Genomic DNA, 20,508 nt, shown 5'->3' with positions numbered 1-20,508 from the left:
TAGTTGTTCAATGTATGTGAAGCACTTAATTTGGTGTTCTGGAACGTCACTGGAATCCTGGATTATATCTTTTAAAATAAACAAGAAATACTCCAATTGAAAAATAGTTAGCAAAGGAGGAGAGAAGGCTGGCTCTCATGCTGAGCATAACTTCCAAGAAGAATACTTGCTAGAAGAATCATTTAAAGCTCCCACAAGTTATTTTTTAGTGTTCACTTTTTTCTATCAGTTTTGTGCTTGTATTGAATGATGTTTTTTCATTTTCATCATATTTGATGTTAACTGGCCGCTATGAAAGAGGTTTTTAAAGCGTCTTTTGGTCAATATCCCAAGTGATGAGAAAAATAACGTCTAGTTTCTGAGATTTCCAGATGGACCTATTTAAGACGAAATATGGCCATATTTTGGCTAAAAATGACATATTTTGGATGCTCAGGAGACAAATTTATTCACAAAAGTCGCCAGCTTTGTTATGATCCCCGCGAAATATTTAAATTCAAATGCATGTATTGAGGGGGTTCCTGCTGTTGTTACTTCTGGTGAACACTGAGGGAATTTTGATGTGTTGCTTCATTAAGAGTTGAAAAGACTCTTAAATTGTGCTAAGTTTTAATTATATTACTGTACTATCGGTATCACTTTTGGATTATAAAAAAAGCCTGACAAAAACTAGGTTTGTGATAACCTATAATGTCTCATTGGCTGTCAGTAAAATAATTGCCCAGAAATGCGATAGGCTTACTGCAGTGAGAATGAATACCTTTTTATTTATTTATTTATTTATTAATACCAAGATACAGTAAGCTTTAACAAGCTTGTCCCACAAAACAATTATAAAAAAGTCTATAATAATGTCAATGACATAACAAAAACATACAGTAACTGAAAAACATTGGAAAAACAATATTAATGAAACATACAATAACATACCAACTTAACTGAAACATATCTGTTAATAATTGAAACCTACAAAAAAGTAAGCCTACAAAATAACTGTCACACTGTCACAAATCAGGTAATACAAAAGTAAAAATAATCTCAAAATGGATTGTGATAGGACCTAGTATGTAAATCTGTAGAGGCTAAACTACTTTTGAAAGACTGGACTGTTGTACTTGCAACTATTTCTAATGGAAGTGAATTCCAAGTCTTCCACACTCGACTAGACAAGGAGTTTTGGCCTAATCTTTTCTGTGAACATGGTGGGTAAATTTTGTGTTGTTGTTTACGGGTACTACTGTATTCTGTAAAAGTGAAAAAGTGAGTTGGGGTGATATTATCAATGTTCCTAACAATGTGATATGTATTTATTACGTCGGTTCTATTACGTCTGAACTGGAGAGAAGGCAACTGTAGTCTTTGCATTCTCTGGTGGTAAGGTAGATGACTCAGGTATGGTATGAGTTTGGTGGCCTTACGTTGCACTCCCTCAACCCTCTCTATATCTCTCTTATTAAGGGGATACCATACTGATGAGCAATACTCCAGTACTGGACGTACAGTGGATACATAAAGTGAGATTAAACTTAGAAAAAGTACGCCTTAGACGTAATAATTGCTAATTAGCCTTATGGGTGATGTCTGATACGCGTTGATTAAATTTGAGACTTGAATCAAAACAAATCCCATGGTCACAAACATATTCTGCACTTGAAATTAATTTACCAACAACAAAGTAATGGTAATGTTGAGGGAGTCTACGCAAATAGTGCACAGCATTGCACTTTGTTTCATTAATAAACATAGAGTTTGCAGTACACCACTGGCCAAGAGCAACCAAATCCTCTTGAAGTAAAGAAATCTCATGTTCACTCATGACTGGCCTGTAGATTATTACATCATCTGCAAACATTTTTATGGTCGAATTCCTAAAAACGCCTGGTAAATCATTGATAAAAAGGCAGAAGAGTACTGGCCCAAGACAACTGCCTTGTGGAACTCCCACTTACGACAGAAATAGGTGATGACAAAGCATCACCTACTGCAACCTCTTGGGTTCTATTTGTAAGATAATCTGTTATCTATGCTTTAGTTTGTGGGCCTATACCATATAGTTGACATTTGTTTATCAGAAGTGGAATGGAAATTTTTCCGAATGCTTTGGAAAAGTCAATATAAATACAATCAAACAAAATACCATTATCAGCCATCGAATGAAAATCACAAATCACCTCTAGAAGTTGCGTGTTACAAGATTGTCGTTTACGGAAACCATGCTGAGCAGAATGCCATAAATTGTTTTCCTCAAAATGTGCTTGGATTCTACTCACCACAATTTTCTCCATTATATGGCAAAAGATTGATGTATTTGAAATTGGTCTGTATTTATTGAAATGGGATTTTGAACCATTCTTGTACAACGGCCTAATGATAGTCCTTTTCCAAGCTGAAGGACATTTACCAGATGAGAGACAAAGATTAAAAAGATATGTAAGTGGCCCAGCAAGCACTGATGCAAGTTCACGCAACATCACATTGGAAAATCCATCAATATCTGGTACCTTTCCTGGATCAAGATTTCGGAGTGTCAGATAAACCTGCTGGACTGTAAACTCTGAATCAACAAATTCTTTTGTTAAATCTGGAGGAATAAACTGAGTGTGTTTTGGTGTGTGTTTGAGTAAAATTGAACCAAATACCTTATTGAAAAGTTGTGATTTTGCAAAATCATCATCTATATGTAAAAAAGTTTCGGGATCTATGAAGGAAGTGGATGATGGGTATTGTGAAACTTGATTCCTTCTTACATATTTCCAAAATCTTTTTGGGCAACTTTGGACTGATGCTATAACATTTGTCTCCACCTCTTGATGATTTAAATAAAGGAATTTAGTTGCTCTATTTCTAGCTCTTTTATAATTTAACCAAGAATCTAAGGTTTTAATTCTTAAATGATCACACCACCTATCACCTTTTTCTTTTACCATTTGTACAATATACCAAGAAAGGATCTGTCTAATTTTAAAAAAACTATTTACGAGTATATATTGATACATATTGATCCTGACCTTTTATAAGGGTCTGCTTAATAAAAACAAAAGATGCATCAACAGCAGCATCACACGGCTGTAAATCCTATCGTATAGAAAGAGATGAAATATAATCTGAAAATGTAAGGTAATTTCCTCTATCATAATCATACTTGGGAGAATGATTTGGAATATCAGAACAAACTACGAAACAATTTAGTGATATCACCAATACCAAGTGATCACTTTTTCCTAGTGGTGGCAAAACCTGAACACTAGTAACATCATCTGCCGATTTTGTAATTACAAGGTCTAAAATTGAAGGGGTTGAATTGGCGCATAAACGTGTAGGGTTTTGAATATGCTGATACAAATAATGCTCTTGTAAAGTTTCAGGGATATGATTTTCAAATGACTCATCAGAAAGTTGTTTTGTACCTGATAAATAGTTTTATCAATAAAAAAATAGTCAATATCAATAAAAATAGTTTTTTACTATAAATAGTTTTTGGTATCATAATAGATATCATCAATCCAAATCACCATGGATATCACCAGCTATGATCTAACTAAGATGTTTAGAATGGATGTTTTCTAAGAGAAGTTTGAATCTAAAGCTGCATTTAGAGTCAAAAAGGCAACATTATGGTGGATGCAATTAAGGTGCAAATTTTAAAGAAAATCTTCCAATACTGAATAACCAGAGAATTATCATAATCATGCAACATAGCCTAGATAGTAATAATTCAAACTAGATATATAGACAACCTTTTATTTTACATACATTGCAATCAAACAATTGGACTGTGAGACCTCTTGAGACTAGGAATATTAACCTTTAAATATTTTTAATCACATTAATCCATTTGAGAGCTTTAAGGTCCTCTGGACATGTAGTGCTCTTGAGTCGATGACTCCCAATTGAACCTCCACTAATTTTTTTTTTACAAGGTGTGCTTGCAGAAAAACAGTATTGTCAGGTGACTGATGCTGAAATATGAGGTCTTAATTGCATAGTACCTTTTTGTTTCAAAAACAAGATGCTCATGTGCATCAAATCATTTTGAGATATTATATATAAGTTTACATAAACATTTTGCATGTAAAGCTGTATGACACATGGTATTTTCTGAAATAATTAGCCTACATTTTGGCAAATTATAACAAGGAGTGTACTTAGTGTTCACATTGGGGTCACCATATCTGAAGGACCTAAGCAGTTTCTTTCTAATGTCTTAATTGCCAAACTTGTATATACCGTAGAGATTTGTAATATTTAATTGCATATTCTTACATTTAATTGTAGGAATGTTTGCTGTCCTTCTGCCGTCTGTTTTTTTTTCAGGATATCTGGCTAAGAACCAAATTGTCAGATTGCAATTGAAATTGCAGATGAAAATTTTAATATTTGGTCAAAATAAATGAACAATTAAAGGCTAGTTTTATCAGAATTTTCTAATTTTATTGTAAAATTTAGGGTTGAACAGGTGAGAAATTTGCATCAAATAGGTTGAAATTCTGGATAATTTTTGATCTTCTACAGGGCCAAAGCCATTCAAACCTTCATACTGTTTATATCTTTGAATATAAATGTATCTCATTCCACTGTTTTATTAGAACAGTCTGTTCATGCTCTGTCTTGTTACAAGGACTAGCACATTTAAATATATTCATTTGATGGTCACTCAAAAAGAATTATTTTGTTGTCATAAAAAAAGTCAGATATCACCATTTACATTTTTAGAAGAAGTATTCTTAATCTTCTAATCCCACAATGCTCAGATTATTTTTTTTCTATCTGGATGTAGATGACAGGTTATAAGTTAATTTTGTATTTTTTATTATAATTATGTTGTATATTTATCACAATTACAGTTTGACATAGCAAATTGTATTATTGATTACTGTTTTTTAATGCATGCAATTACTGCAGGTGAATAACCCCCTACCAATAGCAAGATAAATGATACATGATCAAGGTCAGTATTGACCAAAGTAACACCCAAGCAAGCTAGTGATTACATAAGGCACAGAATAATTGAGTGATACAAATGCATATGACCTATTGGTCAAATGTGTCAAACAACAACAACATGCTCAAATTAAACTTTTTAATCTTCTTCCTTTTCTGCTTCAGGTCAGTTTTGTCAAATAAAAGGAATTTGTAATTTGGCTGAGAGAGCACATTCATATCTTGAAGTTTAGCTTACTATAGTTTAGATTTAGTCAACTTCAATTATTTTTCATCTGGAATTTAAACTACTGTGACTGTTTTACTCTGAACTCTAGTTGAATTTTAGAACTCCTGTAAGTGAGTAGATTCAGTGTGTTGTCACTTAAGGATATAGGGTATTTTGCAGATTGATTTTTTAATTTTGGACAACAGCAGTTTTTAAGATATTTGAAAAGACTCTATTTAGGATCCTCTGGCTTTTCTTCTTCCTGTGCTGTGAATTCCCATGTAAATTTGCAAAAGCTGAAACCCCAAATAGCAATGGGTATAATTGATTTTTAATGAGCATGTAGCTCCAAATTATACATAGATATCCACACATTCCACATTGGCATATAAAAAGTTAACAGAGGCATAAACAATTGTCAATAATTGTGGGAAATGATTGTAAACTATCCAAGTGGTCCTGGAGACCCAAAGCCAAGAACTGAGAAATTTTAAGAATAATTGTAAATCCCTTGTTTCCCTGTAAAAGATGTCCCAGTGAATCTCTACTCAACATTTCTTGTTTTATAATATGATATTCTAGATTGACATCATTCTGTTGCTCTATAAAAGGAATTCTGTAAAGTAAAACAATCTCCTGTACCAATGTTCTCACCATGCATTTACAGAGAAGCCCTGAAGAAATCAGTGGAATTTGTTTTGATGAAATTGACATCCAAGGTTAAAAAGAATTGAATGGTAATAAAAGTATCATAAATCTTGTCATAACATTTGAAGCATCATAAATACTGTAGTGGTTAGAAAAAGAACTGAGCAAACAATGTAACAAAGTAAAGTAAAAAAAACACAACTTTTGAGTTAGGGAGAGTGATTTGGGTTAAATTTGAGGGACTTAGATGAACCATGAGCATGAGAGTCTCTAGATTCCACTAAATACATCTTGCCAAAACTGATTGACCTTGTATATATTGAACAGGAGACCATTTGGGAAGTAGGAGTGAGAAGGGAATCTAGAGTTCTATTTCTTTTTATTATTATTTACAAAGAAAGGAAGCAAATGATTCTGAGAAACTTTATTTGCATGGCTAAAGCACATTATCTATACCACAGGGCATATGGTTCTTGGTAAATTGATTTAGTGATACAAGCAGAGTTGGTGCAACAATGATTGTTTGGCATTATATAGCTCTACATCTATGATAGAATCTCTTTTAGATGGATTCTTGAAGCTAGAAAAAAAACTCATCTAGTCTTGGACTCTCTTTCAAGTTCAACTAGGAGACTGTTGTTTTCTGAGCATGTGTAGTTTTTGCATCACTAAGTAGCCTATTAATTTTTTTTTAGTTTATAGGGTAGAATGGACAACCAAACAAGTCTTAAACCAATGCATTGTCTTTCAAGAGAAAATCATATCTCTGCATTAACAATTATTACAGTCAATAAAGAAAAGTTATTGACCATTGGAGACAGGGAAGGAACTTTGGAGATTGTGTCCCTAGAGGTATAATGTTCTACTGTTTATTTTCTGTATATCTCTAACCTCTATTTTTCTCTCCTAATCCCTCTATACCTCCTTTGTCTTCCTGTGTTCATATCAAACCTGAACTAGAAGCAATAAGATAATACATGACAAAATAATTTTTACTGGGAGTTATGATGGAAAATTTATGTGACAATCATTTCAGCAACACAAGGTGAAGAAACAATATTTCCAAAAATGTCCTGTAGAGTTGAATTGCTAGTAGGAAACACTAATGTTTGTCCTAGGATGATTTCCTATCCTTTTTAGAATTTTGTTGGCATAACCTAGCTTAGTTTACACCAAGTGGTTTTTTTCTTTTTTGTTCTTTTATAAGTGCTCAACCACTATGGAAATTTGTCTCACTAGACACAGCTAACTCAAATCAAAAGGAAAAAATCGATTTATCTTGGTATGTCTTACATAAAAGGAGTTTCAAAATACAATGCCAGAGATTAACAGAAAAATAATATTTCCACTTATTATAAACCCATCAAACCTATTAAGTCACAGATTTATCAAGGCATAGATATTGTATCTAAGTCTAATTAAATAGAAAACTAGTTTTTTTTAATAAAATACCCCCCCCCCTTCCCTTCCACCTGGAGAATTCCCCCTTGCAATTCTATTATAGCTGAAAATTCCCTCAGAAAAATTCTTACAGGCAATTCTGGGTGAAAATGTTTTCTTAGCACACTCTCATTTGAAGAAGATTTTCATTTCTCTTTTGTTTTTAAAATCTTGCTGGAAATCCCCTCTTCTGTGGAAAAGTTTCTGCAAATACCCTCTGCCCCCTAGTAGAAAGTTGTTCCCATAGAAAATTCCCTCATGAGCAATTATCCTATGGAAAATTCTGCAATTCTATTCTAGCTGAAAATTCCCCCAGAAATTTTTTTTGCAGACTATTCTGGGTGAAAATTTTTTCTTGGAAATTTCTCTCACTAGACGCTGGTAACTCAAATCGAAAGGAAAAAATCGATTTATCTTGGTATGTCTTACATAAAAGGAGTTTCAAAATACAATGCCAGAGATTACCAGAAAAATAATATTTTCACTTATTATAAACCCATCAAACCTATTAGGTCACAGATTTATCAAGGCGTAAATATTGTCTCTAAGTTTAATTAAATAAAAAACAAGTTTTTTTTAAATAAAATACCCCCTTCCCCTTCTGCCAGGAGAATTCCCCCTTGCAGTTCTATTCTAGCTGAAAATTTCTTGCAGGCCATTCTGGGTGGAAATTTTTTTCTTAGTGCGCTCATTTGAAAAAGATTTTCATTTCTGTTTGTTTTTAAAATCATTCCAGAAATACCCTCCTCTGTGGAAAAAATTTTCTGCAAATACCCCCCACCCTCTAGTAGAAAGTTGTTCCTGCAGAAAATTCCCTGAGGAGCAATTATCCTTTGGAAAATTTCCCAATGAAGAATGTCTCTCATGGAACCCCCCTCCTTACAGAAAGATATTCTAGACAATTTCAACCCAGTAAAAATTTCCCCCCAGACAGTTACCCTTAACATCTCCACATTTAAAATTAAGTTGGCAATGAGTTGGTGGTTTTATCAATTTTGCTAAACAAAATGGCTATCTCAAAATTTTGATCATATGAATTTGAGTAAAAGGGCAGTGGGAGGGGGCTAGTTGCCCTTTAATCTTTAAGTTGGCAATGAGATGATGGATTTATCGACTTTGCTTACCAAAATATTTTGAAAAGCGACTTTGCTATTTTAATCAGATGATTTTGAGAAAAAAGGGTGGTAAGAGGGGGCTAGTTGCCCTTTAATCTTTTTGGTCACTCAAAATGGACACTAGAACTTCTAATTTTCGTTCAAATGAGCTCTTTTCATGATGTTTTAGGACTATTGTTTTGATGCAATTACCTCTGGGGAAAAAAAAAAAAAACTCACATCCATGATCTTTCCTCTGGTAAAAAATACAAAATTCCACATTTTTCCAATTGGGATTTTTCCACATTTTACCCAGCAAGGTGCTCCTACTTCTGCCCCGGCTTTTAATAACAGTGTTCTTCCAGCACAGGAAAATTACCAAATAACGTGTGTTCTGGATGGTATTGACCTTTCTCTTCTTTGTTATGCTGACGATATTTTAAATATGAGCCGGAATATTGGTGGCATTGAATGCAATTTTGCTATTTTTCAAAAGCAATATGCTGCAATAGGCCTAGAATTTAACGCTGCAAAATCAGAGGTATTACTGTTTAATTGGCCCGAAAACCAAGTCCCGCCTACCATAGACCTTGGACAGACAAGTATTAAGCCAGCAGATCACATCATTTATCTTGGACTACCGATTGGTAAAACGCTGAGACACACACGACAGCTATTAATTCAACATCTCGAAAAGCGTACCGGTTTTGCATACAGCAGATTGGTTGCAACGAAGTTCAGCTTCAACCGGTTTATCCTTGTTCGGCTGTATACTGCAATAGTATTGCCCCATTTTTTATACCTGACCCCTTTTGGGCGAAAATTTCCATGCACCGCTAAACAGAAACATCGAGCAATATTTTTAAAATATGCTAAGTACCTTTTAGGACTCCCCCCCCCTGGACACGTAACACATACCTCATTAATAGGTATAAACTGGCAGATTCCACTCTCATAATTGAAAATCAGATATCCAGTTTTAACAGTAAAATTGGTAACCACCCCTGGCATAGTTTACTCAAGCAGTAGTCAAGTGTAGAAATGTTTCTTATTTCTTGTCAGTTTAGTGTTTTTCTCGTTTGTATCCGTTGAAGTATTATTTGTCCCTTTTTTTTTCTTTTTATTTTTCTTTATCTTTATTGTACTCTGTCTTGTGTTTTTGTAACGACGGGTTATAAATAAATAATAATAATTAGGGTTCTCGGATATGGTGAATCTGATGGTGCAATTTTCATTAAGATTCCATGACTTTTAGAGGGTATTTAGACACTTTTTCGAAAATCAGGTAAACTTTCAAAGGCATGTAGCTTTTGATGGGTACAAGTAAAGTTAATTAATTTTATGTATTTGGAATCACCCTAATAATCAGATTCTTCTGATATGTCCATTGATGTCAAAATATAGTTTTAGAATTTCGGTTACTATTGAGCCACGTTGCTCCTTACTTACACTTCATTACCACAAACTGTTTGAAAATGCCAGTGTCTACAGAGCTCTTTGCTTTTGTGGTACGTCAGAAGAAATGAACAATTCCTATCTCAGCACTGTATTTCAATTGGTAATTCCCTCAAAAAGAATAAAATATGAAAAGTTTGACTCAGCTCTTGCAGAACACATTTATGAGCACCCACACCATAGTATTTTATTTCACACAACAAGGGTATAGATTGATTTCACACAACAAAGGTGTTGCCCAGCAATGCAGAGAGGCTTTTGAACTATATAAGTACCAAAATTTAGGTCTAGCTCTGAACAGAGGTAGGGGTGATATTATAATGACTGATTCTTATCCATTTTTTTATGAGAAGCTTGTAATTTATTTATCCCTGAGATAAATCCAGTATTGCTTTCGTGTCCAAAAAATTACACTTTCCTCTGTCTTCTGGATCCAAAAGACCTGGTGCAAAAAAAATCAAATGATTAAAATTAGGCAACATGTCATGTGGTTTCTTTTCCCTAGGTAGCTAATTGCGTTCACTAATTCAGTTTTGAAAGAATTTCACCAATGTAGTCACTTATCTAGTATTTCTGCCCCTTCCTCATCTCCCCCTCATGGTCGTAGAAACCTCGGAGGATGCTCATTCAATCGGAAATTGAGAGTTCTAGTCGTGTTTTAAACCTAAAGTAATTAGAGGCCAACAAGCCCCTGTCCTAGAACCGTTTTGATATCTGGCCTTTTTTATATCTGGAAAGTGGTCACACATCCATGATCTTTCTTTGGAAAGAAAATACACAATACCAAACATTTGTAAACAAGAGCTTTAAACCTCTACAGTAGGGTTCTCTGTTTTTATTGTTGTTTGGAAGGGGGGCAAAGGGTGCCTTTTAATGCCAAAACATCCTAGCTCTCATTAAGCCTTCGGATAAATATATAATTAGTTGTAAGGAAGGGGCAGGGGGGGGGGGCTGGAGGTAGAAATTGATATTTAATCTTTCTTGATTTCTGGGAATGTTTTTGGTCTATGCTGTTATTATGAAAGTAGAAAGTAACATTAAACCGAAAAATTAGCAGAATATGTTCCATGTAGGAGGGAGCTGCCCCTTCGTCATCTCCAACCTCCTTATGGTCATAAGAAACTTCGGAGGATGCTCATACAATAGGAAATCGAGAGTTCTAGTCCTTTTTTTCAAGTCGAAAGTAATTCAAGACCAACCAGCCATTGTCCTTAAAGTGTGTTTTTTTTTTTATTACAACAATTCAAAAACCTTATAAAAGAAAAACCAAAAGTTTCAAGCTTAGTACATATCATTGCTAGAAATCGGACTAGCTTCAATAATCAAGTATTTTTGAAAAGACAGAAGTATGAAAAGACATTAAATTGCATAAAGAGAAAAAAACTGGCAATTGCAAAAATATTTGCATATACTTTAACAAGGGATTAAAACAATTCAAAAAACTTCAACAACAAAGCACTTTTGAACACAGACAGTTATATAATGTTAGTAACGATGCCCAAAAAAATGATAGCTTCCGCTTATTACAAATGAATGATTGTCTATTTCGACGAACAACAATTAAAAAGTTTTAAAAAAGAAAACCAAAATTTTGAAGCTTAGTCCATATTGTTGATAAAAATCGGACTAGCTTCAATAATCAAATATCTTTGAACAGACTGTAGTACGAAAAGACATTAAATTATTTGAAAAGCAAAAAACTGGTAATTGCAAAAATATTTGTGTATATTTTAACAAGGGATTATAACAATTCAAAAACTTTAAAAAATAAAACAAAAAGTTTGAAGCTTAGTTGCCTGCGGTTAGAAGACAAGCGACAATAAGAATCCAAATATAGAAGCCTGCCGCGTGCTGGGGCCCGGCGGCGAAGGCGCCGCGCTCCCGTTACTATATTATATATATATATATATATATATATATATATATATATATATATATATATATATATATATATATATATATATATATATATATATATATATATATATATATATATATATATATATATATATATATATATATATATATATATATATATATATGTACCATAGGTATAATATTATGCAATTATAAATAGAGATTTTTATGATATACAGTACATTATTTTCTTTAGTCCCCTATAGAGTACAATTTGGATTCTACTGGAAAAAACTTAACATACATGTAACTGGATCTTAAACTGCAACTTCTTATTAATACATTATCGGCAGTACCAAGTTATTTTTAGTCGATCAGTGTGAATAGGCTGTGGATTCCTTTATCGTATCATTTTCTGTATGCTATCCGTAGTGTAAGAAGCTTTGAAGCCTAAATATCTCCTCAAAAAAAAAAAAAAAAATTGTATTTATATTCAGAGTTAAAATTCTATTATTTTTTTTTTTTTAGAATTTTCGTACGGTATGGCGGAAAGAACTAGATTCGTCATTGATTACAGTGAAAACAATAAAAGAACAAAGTCGTTTGATCACCCATACACGGAGCTCAATTGTGCAGTATTGGGAAATTAACAAAACCGGTCTAATAGAGGCAAAAAGACATCAATACGATTACGGTCGACTATGTGGTCTAGAAGTCACAGAGAGTTTGATCATTGTACCAACTGCAGAGAAGGGAAAAGTTAGAATTCTAGATTATGGTTTTTCAGAAGTTAATACACTAAATGTAGGCACAGAAAGTGGCGAGATTATGACTATAAAAACTATTGGCAATGACACATGCCTTATTGGTTTTGAAACAAAGGTTATTAGATATAATTTTAAATTGGAGCTAATTGAGTCTGAAGTTTTGTTAAATGACTGTGTAATGTGTTTATATCCAAACAAAAAGTTCAACACAATTATTTGTGGAACAGCAGAGAACCTTTCAGTTTTCAGTAGCGATGAAATAAGTGGGAAGCTTGAGAATAAAGCAGTGATTCCAACAAATACAGGTATTTCATGTATAGATATACGGCAAGACAGCAAAATTATTGCTTGTGGCTGTTGGGATGGTAGAGTTCGTGTCTATTCGGCAAAAACTTTAAGGTTTTTAGCTTTTCTTGATTTTCACAGGAAAACAGTGACTGGTGTTATATTTGTTGATGCTCAGTCAACTATATGGACAAAAAATCTTTTGATCGTTGCTTGTGAAAATGGAACAGTTTCTGTTTGGGATATATACAATTAGTCTTTCTGATCTCACAAATACAGTTTATATTTCAATAATAAAATTTGCATGGAAAAGATCCTTATTTAAATAATTTCGTTCCTTGAAAACATCCAATAATTATGATTGTATAGTTCAGAATTAAATAAACTAGAGAGTAAGACCAGTAAACAATTGAAAACAAACTGGCTAGGGGAAGGCAGATAATACGTTTCACAATAAAATAACTGAAAAAAAAGGGCCATCTTTTTCTTTGCTTAAATCTTTGAGAAAAGACAATATGATTGAGTTAACTTATGTATGAAATTAGACTGCCTTCAAGAAACCTATTTAGTTGGCCTATACAATGGCTACTTCGAAATTGCATGAGGTACTAGTCCTTATTTTTTGGTAGTTGATCAGTTTGGCTTCTAAGTAGCTTAAACAACTGATTGGTAAGGGATTTAAGGGAAGAAATGTCGACTTTTTGAATGGATAAACAAAATAAAACTTAACATTTCTCAGCATTTTATTATTCAATTTTTAAAGACAAAGGTATGTCAAAAGACTAAAATACACATTGCTGGCTTGAGCATCTCTTGCAGCTAATGGGAATAATAAAGACGAAAAAATTGCCAGTTGAATTTTAAAACTTGTTCCGTGTATGAGATCCCATTGTGCTATACCTGCTAAGAATTAGCAACTGTGCATAACACTGTTATGCACAAATCAGTAAAAACATAAAATAAAAATGAAAAAATAAAAATGAATTTAAAAGGTTACATCGTTATTTTTTTTAAAGTTACACTTTTTCATTCTACTAACCTAGACACTTTGAGTGCCCTATCTATTTCTGAAGAATCTTTCTCCCATGAGACCCCAATATCCCCATATAACCTGCAAAGTAATTTGCCTGTTGTCCCAACAGATGGGAGAAGATTGGTCTCTTTCGTTACCAAAAACAGGAAGCTTGAATAAACCCCGCTGTTTCGTTTTACACTTTTTTCCTCTATTTGACAATTTCGTGTTTTATTCATACATAACTTAAACTGTACTAAATGTTTTTTTTTTGTATTTATTCTACTGATAGAAGTGTTTTGGTCAATTTATTTATGTGATTTCGGCTTAGTTAATAATATTTTATCTTCATATGACCTATAATAAAATGGTTTAACAGATAAAATTGCCTTTGTACGTCAAAAAGTGAAAATTTGTCCAAAATATTGCTTAAAGCTAAGCCACTCCTAAAAATTCAAGTAAAAAAGAAACCTAAAACAATTTGTACTTATAGTACAGATTCTATCAAGAGACTAGTAAAACACCTTTATATTGGACAGAAAGAAAACGACATAAAGGAATGTTAAATTGCCTTATTAAGAAGTCACTCATCCATGTTTTATTGAAAGGTGACATTTCGATTCAAAATTCACGCTTAAATCGCACTTTAGTGCACATTTCATAGTACAAAACACAAATTCTCAAACGTTTGTCATAATCTTCTTGATTACCTTTCTTCTCTGGTATAAAATTTGCAAACTCGGAAAAGCACGGTAAAAAAAATAATTCAATCAGTCCTATATAAATTATGTTTCTAGTACCTGAAAATAAGTAAATCTGAATTTGGAAAGAAAATAAACTGAGATTGCTGCTTAAACTTGTCACAGCGTTTAAAGAAAATGGGAACTTCCTGGGAGGGTGTAAAAATAGAGGTTTTGAATAGATCGGGATGGAGGAGGAGCGTGCGTAGCTGTGTTGCCCTCGGGAAGCTTGGTGCTGTGGTAAGTTCTTAGTAGTAGTAGTTTAGACCACCTGAGGTCGACAGACTAATTTTTTTTAGAGGGTGTATCTGAGCTCAGTGACCCTTTTAGGGTTTGGCAATACTATACTGAATTTTATTCTACGAATAGATAAAATAACAGAAATATAAGTAGTCATGGAATATAATGCTTATACACTGACTTTGGTTTACAATATTAATAGATTTAAAGAAAATAGTTTCCTACTTCTAAAGAGGAAATTTATTGATCCCATTCTATGTGTATAATGCTTGTATGTTAAGAATTACAAAAGAATGGTTCAGTTATCACGGTCGTCAATTATTTAAATTCCTCAGGATTGTCTTCTTTCCAGTGTTGCCAATATTTCTTCAGATTAGACTTCAGTTCCTCTTCTCCGAATATATGGTCAATACTGTCGTAGGAAATTTTCCACATCTGTTCCACAGTTAAATTAAAAGTTTTTGCTGCAATTTCGTATTCTTTGGTCAAAGAAGTAGAGAACACACCCTTGTCGTCAGTCTGAAAAAGAATTCGTCTAATAATACAGGTCAAAAATATAAAAAAGATGATAGTGTTTCATCAGAATATGCTCACCCTTGTTTGTGGGGTAAAAGATAGCTTTACGGACTAATTGAAAATCAAGTATTTTACAGTAGGCATCAAGACATGGCTAATTGTAGAAAAAGCCAAGACAGATCAGCTTCCGTTCACCTACCTCAACAACTTATCTTCGAAGTATTAAAGATTTTGGTCCAGAACGCGATTGTTTGCCTGACCGTGGTACAGGAGCTGGTTTCATGACAAATACGTCAAAAATATCAGTAGACTTGTGTGATAGAATAGACAAAAGGAACTCAAATGTTCAAGCAGAAATGAGCGGGACACTACTCATGTTAATCTAAATTTGAGTTAGATAATATCTTTGGAGGGTAGAACCATCAGAAAATAAAATGAATATTATTAAGTATCAAAACTTTAAGAAGAGTGAAGGTAATTCGGCAATCTTCTTTCTTTTTTTTTATTATTGAGCTAAACTAAGAAAATGGACGGGTAAAAATATGTAACTGAAAAAAAAAACTCTTTAAGCATTGGTCCAATTGTTATGGTTTTTACTTAATTCGAAAGCGTAAATTTAAAGCTTTTATATACGGTAATTTAGGGAAAACGGGGAAATGTAATGGGCCAGACCCCATCAAAATTTTGCTTTCTTTTTTCATCTTTCTTTTTCACAGGGGTAACAAAACCTAATTTCCAACAATTTCTGAACTTGCAAGCAAGAGATAGTTTCATCAAAAGTTCAAGGCAAAGGTTTTGAAAGTGCTGGACTTTTTATGCTCTCACTTTTTGTCTCTACATCTAAGGGAATTATAACAGAAAAGTGAGAGGCTATAATTAGGAGTGTCTAGAGAAAAGCGAGGGAGGCTCTGTACTATGAAGGAAATGAATTATTAACAGTATTTAAAGGTTCTTCTTGGAGATGGATGACAATATTACTTCGGCTTTTCCCACAAATATTTTTGATTGTATTGGCTTTGTAGATTGCAAATCCTTGGCTTCACTTTTGTAATTAATTTTAAAACGAAGTTTTTTTTAAAGAAAAGTAAAGAGATACACTAGACCAAAGACGAACAGTAAAAAGTCAAATAATAAATCAAGCTTAAAATAAAGAGACAACACTATCAATTAATAAATGAGACCCAAAACAAACAGAAAATACAACAAACAGGATAAGAGCTAACACTCCCTAAGCCTTCAAAAAATCATAGAGTCATTTGCCATTTATTTTACTTTGTTTTTGAGCATTGTGTTTCAGCCGTTCTCCTGTTTGTGGTAATTTCTGTTCGTTTTAAAATTGACTTGATTATTGATTGTAATCTCTGTTCGTTTTAAGCTTAAATTATTATTTGACTTTATTTTTGCTCAACGAATCTTAATAATAGTCGTACTGTAGAACTGATAGAGGGGTAGGGAGAATATATTATTCAAATAAATTGATTGCATAATTTTTGGCTGTCTATCTATAGGCGAAATTTTTTTTCGATAGTATAATCTTGAGTATAGACGATAATCTTGAGTATAGATAGTATAGTGTCTGTTGATTTAGTTCCTTAATACCCTTAGTCGTCCCTGAGATATAGCAGATACGCCTATTTCACAACCTGGATGAACATAGTGAGTAATGATCTAGTTCAACATCCCCGTCAATATGTCCTGAAAGTTTCAGCTTAACAACTTAGCCATTCCTGAGATATTGTAAATATGCAATTTTGACAATCTGGATACATATAGGGTCTTAGGAATTAGTTCAACATACCCTCAAAACTCCCTGAAAGTTACAACATAGTACCCCAAGCCCTGCGTGAGGTATTGGAGATACGTCCATTTGACCACCCGGATGCACAGTGATTTTGATTTAGTTCAGTACCCCCTCAAATTTTCCTAAAAATTTTGACTTAATACACTGAGATGCTTTGCATATTATTGCACCTGGATGCACATAGTGAGAATTGATTTTGAACTTAGTTCAACGCCCCATCAATATGTCCCAAAAGTTTAACTTAATACCTTAGCCACTCCTGAGACATCGCAGATACGCAATTTTGACGACCATGATGCACATAAGGTCTTTGGACTTAATTCAACATACCCCTCAACATTCCCTAAAATTTTCAACATAATACTCCAAGCTATTCCTGAGGTATTGCAGATGCGCGTCCCATGTATTTGGCGATCCGGATGCACAATGTATTGTGAAACACTGTCGATATGCCCTTTTGGCCACATGGATTTAGGTCAACATTTCCCTCAACATGCCCTGAAAGTTTCAAGATAATGTCCTTGGCTGTTCCTGTTATATTGTAGATGCGCCTTTTTGACCACTTGGATGCGCCTTTTATTTAGTTCAACATCCTCCCCCTCCGCAGCATTCATTGAAAGTTTCAACTTAATACTCTTGCCCGTTCCTGAGGTATTTCAGACACCTTCTTTTGACAACCGAGGCGCATATAGTCCTTCGATTTAGTTTGACGTTTCCTAAATATTAATTTAAAATGATTTTTTCCATAAAATAAGTTTTTCAAAAAAAGTAAAGAACTCCATTAAACCAAAAAGGAACAAAAATAGAATCAAGTAATCTACAAGGCATACAACTACCACAAATCAGTATCAATAAATAAATGAAACCCAAATAAACATAAACTAAAATAAATAACAGAGTCAAACTCAAAACGAGCAGAAATTAATACGAGTAGGGTTCTAAACCCCCTATGCTTTCTAAAAGCCAGAATATAATTTGTGCTACTGAAAAAATTCTAGACAACCATCGCTTCCATAAGAACCTTAAATACCCCCTGGGCATAACTTACAACCCTTGCGCCTAATCTCTGGGTTTTTTTTAATTCCGAAAGCCTTGTTATATAATATTTTGATTATTTTGAATAGAATGGCTATCTCAAAATTTCTATTAAATGCATTTCAGGACAATTCGACGTGTGTGGGGGGGGGGGAGGTAGCTGCCCTCCGATCACCTTGACTCTTAAAAAGAGCACTAGAGCGTCTGATTACCGATCCAATGAGCCCCCTCTGAAGTATATATGACCATACTCTCTATAAAAACCTTATATGCCCCAGGGTATAACTTACAGCCTTTGCCCTGAGGACTGGGTGGATTTGTTATCCTCAAAGACAAAATTTTCAGACCTTTCAAATACGTTGAACAAAATGGCTATCTCAAAATTTTGATTGGAAGTGTTTGGGGAAATGGTGGGCGTGAGAGGGGGGTTAGTTGCTCTCTAATCACTTTCGACTATTGAAAAGGGCACTAGCCATTTCAATTTCCAATCGAATGAGCCCTTTTTGAAGTTTTTAGGACAATGCTTTCTATAAAAACCTTATTTGCCCCCAGCGCATAACTTACAACCCTTGCTCTGAGGGTTGTGGGTGGGGGGGAATGGGTTGTCATCCTCAAAGACCTTATTTCCTGAACTTTCAACAACGCTGAACAAAATATATACATCAAAATTTTGATTGGATGTGTTTGTGGAAATGGTGGGCGTGAGAGGGGGGTTAGTTGCCCTCCAATCACCTTCGACAATTAAACAGGGCACTATCCCTTTGAATTTCCAATCGAACGATCCTTTTTGAAGTTTCTACAACAACGCTTTCTATAAAAAAAAAACCTTATATGCCCCTAGGGCATAACTTAAATCCCTTGCCCGGAGGGCTGTGGAGGGGATGCCCTTCTCAAAGACATGATTTCCAGATTTTTCAACTACGTTGAACAAAATTGCTATCTCAAAGTTTCGATTGGATATGTGAAATGGTGGGCGTGGAAGGGGTTTTAGTTGCCTAACAATCACTTTCGGCAGTCAAAAAGGTCATTAGCCCTTAGAATTTCCAGTCGATTGAGCCTTTTTCGAAGTTTCTACGACACCTCCTTCGATACGAAGTGCCCTGGTCTAAACAAAGAAAGAAACAAATAAATAATACATTGTGCCAACATCGTTCTTTATCCAAAACAGTTTCCCTGAAAGTTTCAACTTGATACCCTTGGCTGTTTAAGAGCTGTTTTCGATACGTCCTTTTGACAAACCAAGATATAAATAGTATCTATTGATGTAGTTGACCCCCCCCCCACCCTCAACATTCGCTGATATTTTCCACTTAATACCTGCAGCCGTTCTTGAAATATTGCACATACGTCTTTTCGGCCATCTAGCTGCAAATAGCGTCGTTTGATTTATCAACATCACCCTCAACATACCCTGAAAGTTTTAACTTAATACCTTTAGACGTCCCTGAAATATTGGAGATACGCCCTCTTGACCACCTCGATGGACATAGGATGTTGTGACTTAGTTCAACCTGCCCTGAAAGTTTCAACTTAATGCACTTAGTTGTTCTCGCGATATTGGAGATACGCCTTTTTTTTAATTAGTTCAGCATCCCCAAAAACATGCTTTGAAAGTTTCAACGTATTACGCTTAGCTGCTCCTGAGAATATATGCCCTTTTGACAGTTTGGATATACATAGCCGTTTTTTATTTAGTTTCACATCCCCCTGAACTTTCCATGAAAATTTCAAGTTCATTCCTTGAGCTGTTCCTGCGTTATTACATATATGTCATTTTGACAACCTGGATGCATTTAAAGTCTTTTGATTTACTTCAATATTCCTTGCAAATTTAACTTCATACTGTTAGTTCCTAGATGTTGCAGATGCACCCTTATGAAAACCTGGATGCCTGTAGTGTATTTTAATTTAGTTCAATATCCCCTTCAACATTCCTAAAGGTATTCAATTAATACCTTTTGTTGTTTCTGAAATACCCTAAATATGCCCTTTTGGTAACCTAGATGTACATAGTGTCCTTTGACTGAATTCAAAATGTCCTGAAAGTTTCAACTTAATACCCTTAGCTGTTTCTAAAATATTGCAAATGCGCAGTTTTAAACATGGATGCCTATAGTGTCTTTTGGTTTAGTTCCACACCCTCTCAATATGCACTGGAAGTTGCAATTGAAAACTCTTAGCTATTCCTTCGATATTGCAGATATGCATTTTTGATAACCTGAATGCACTTAGTGTCTTTTAAATTGGTTCTACTTCCTCTCAACATCCCTGAGAGTTTCAACTTAATACCATATGCCCACTTGACAACCTGAATACATTTAGTGCTTTGATTTAACTCAACACCCCGCTCAGCACGTCTTGAAAGTTTCAACTTAATACTGTTATCTGTTCCTGAGATATTAAGGATAAGCCCTTTTGAAAATCTGAATGCACAAAGTCTTTTAGTAAGTTCAGCCTCCCCCTCAACAC

At 34.1% G+C, this 20,508-nt stretch overlaps 2 protein-coding genes across 6 annotated transcripts in view; one reads left to right on the top strand and one right to left on the bottom strand.

Annotated features, from left to right (window-relative positions):
- Positions 1–14,223, top strand: part of LOC148946236 (guanine nucleotide-binding protein subunit beta-like protein 1) — a 35,220-nt gene extending 20,997 nt beyond the window's left edge. Inside the window, exons 1-3 of one of the 5 annotated variants that reach the window (XM_089098328.1) lie at positions 502–539; positions 6,500–6,649; positions 12,172–14,223. In XM_089098328.1, coding sequence (XP_088954454.1) covers positions 6,506–6,649; positions 12,172–12,951 — 924 coding nt within the window. In that variant the 5' untranslated portion in view covers positions 502–539; positions 6,500–6,505 and the 3' untranslated portion in view covers positions 12,952–14,223. Of the gene's footprint in view, positions 1–501; positions 674–6,492; positions 6,650–12,171 lie in introns of those variants that run through there. The other 4 variants (XM_089098325.1, XM_089098326.1, XM_089098329.1 and 1 more) reach the window with 4 other exon arrangements.
- A 703-nt stretch (positions 14,224–14,926) lies between these two features.
- LOC148946235 (N6-Methyl-AMP deaminase-like) overlaps positions 14,927–20,508 on the bottom strand; it is a 37,804-nt gene continuing 32,222 nt past the window's right edge. The window contains exon 6 of the mRNA XM_089097881.1: positions 14,927–15,206. Coding sequence (XP_088954007.1) covers positions 15,006–15,206 — 201 coding nt within the window. The 3' untranslated portion in view covers positions 14,927–15,005. The remainder of the gene's footprint in view (positions 15,207–20,508) is intronic.

Source organism: Artemia sp. Qi Xiang Cuo, chromosome 12 (assembly GCF_049724085.1).
Source record: "Artemia sp. Qi Xiang Cuo chromosome 12, ASM4972408v1, whole genome shotgun sequence".
Classification (NCBI taxonomy): Eukaryota; Metazoa; Arthropoda; class Branchiopoda; order Anostraca; family Artemiidae; genus Artemia; species Artemia sp. Qi Xiang Cuo.
Note: the sequence above shows the minus strand (reverse complement) of the source record. Positions and strands in the feature narration are given on the sequence as shown.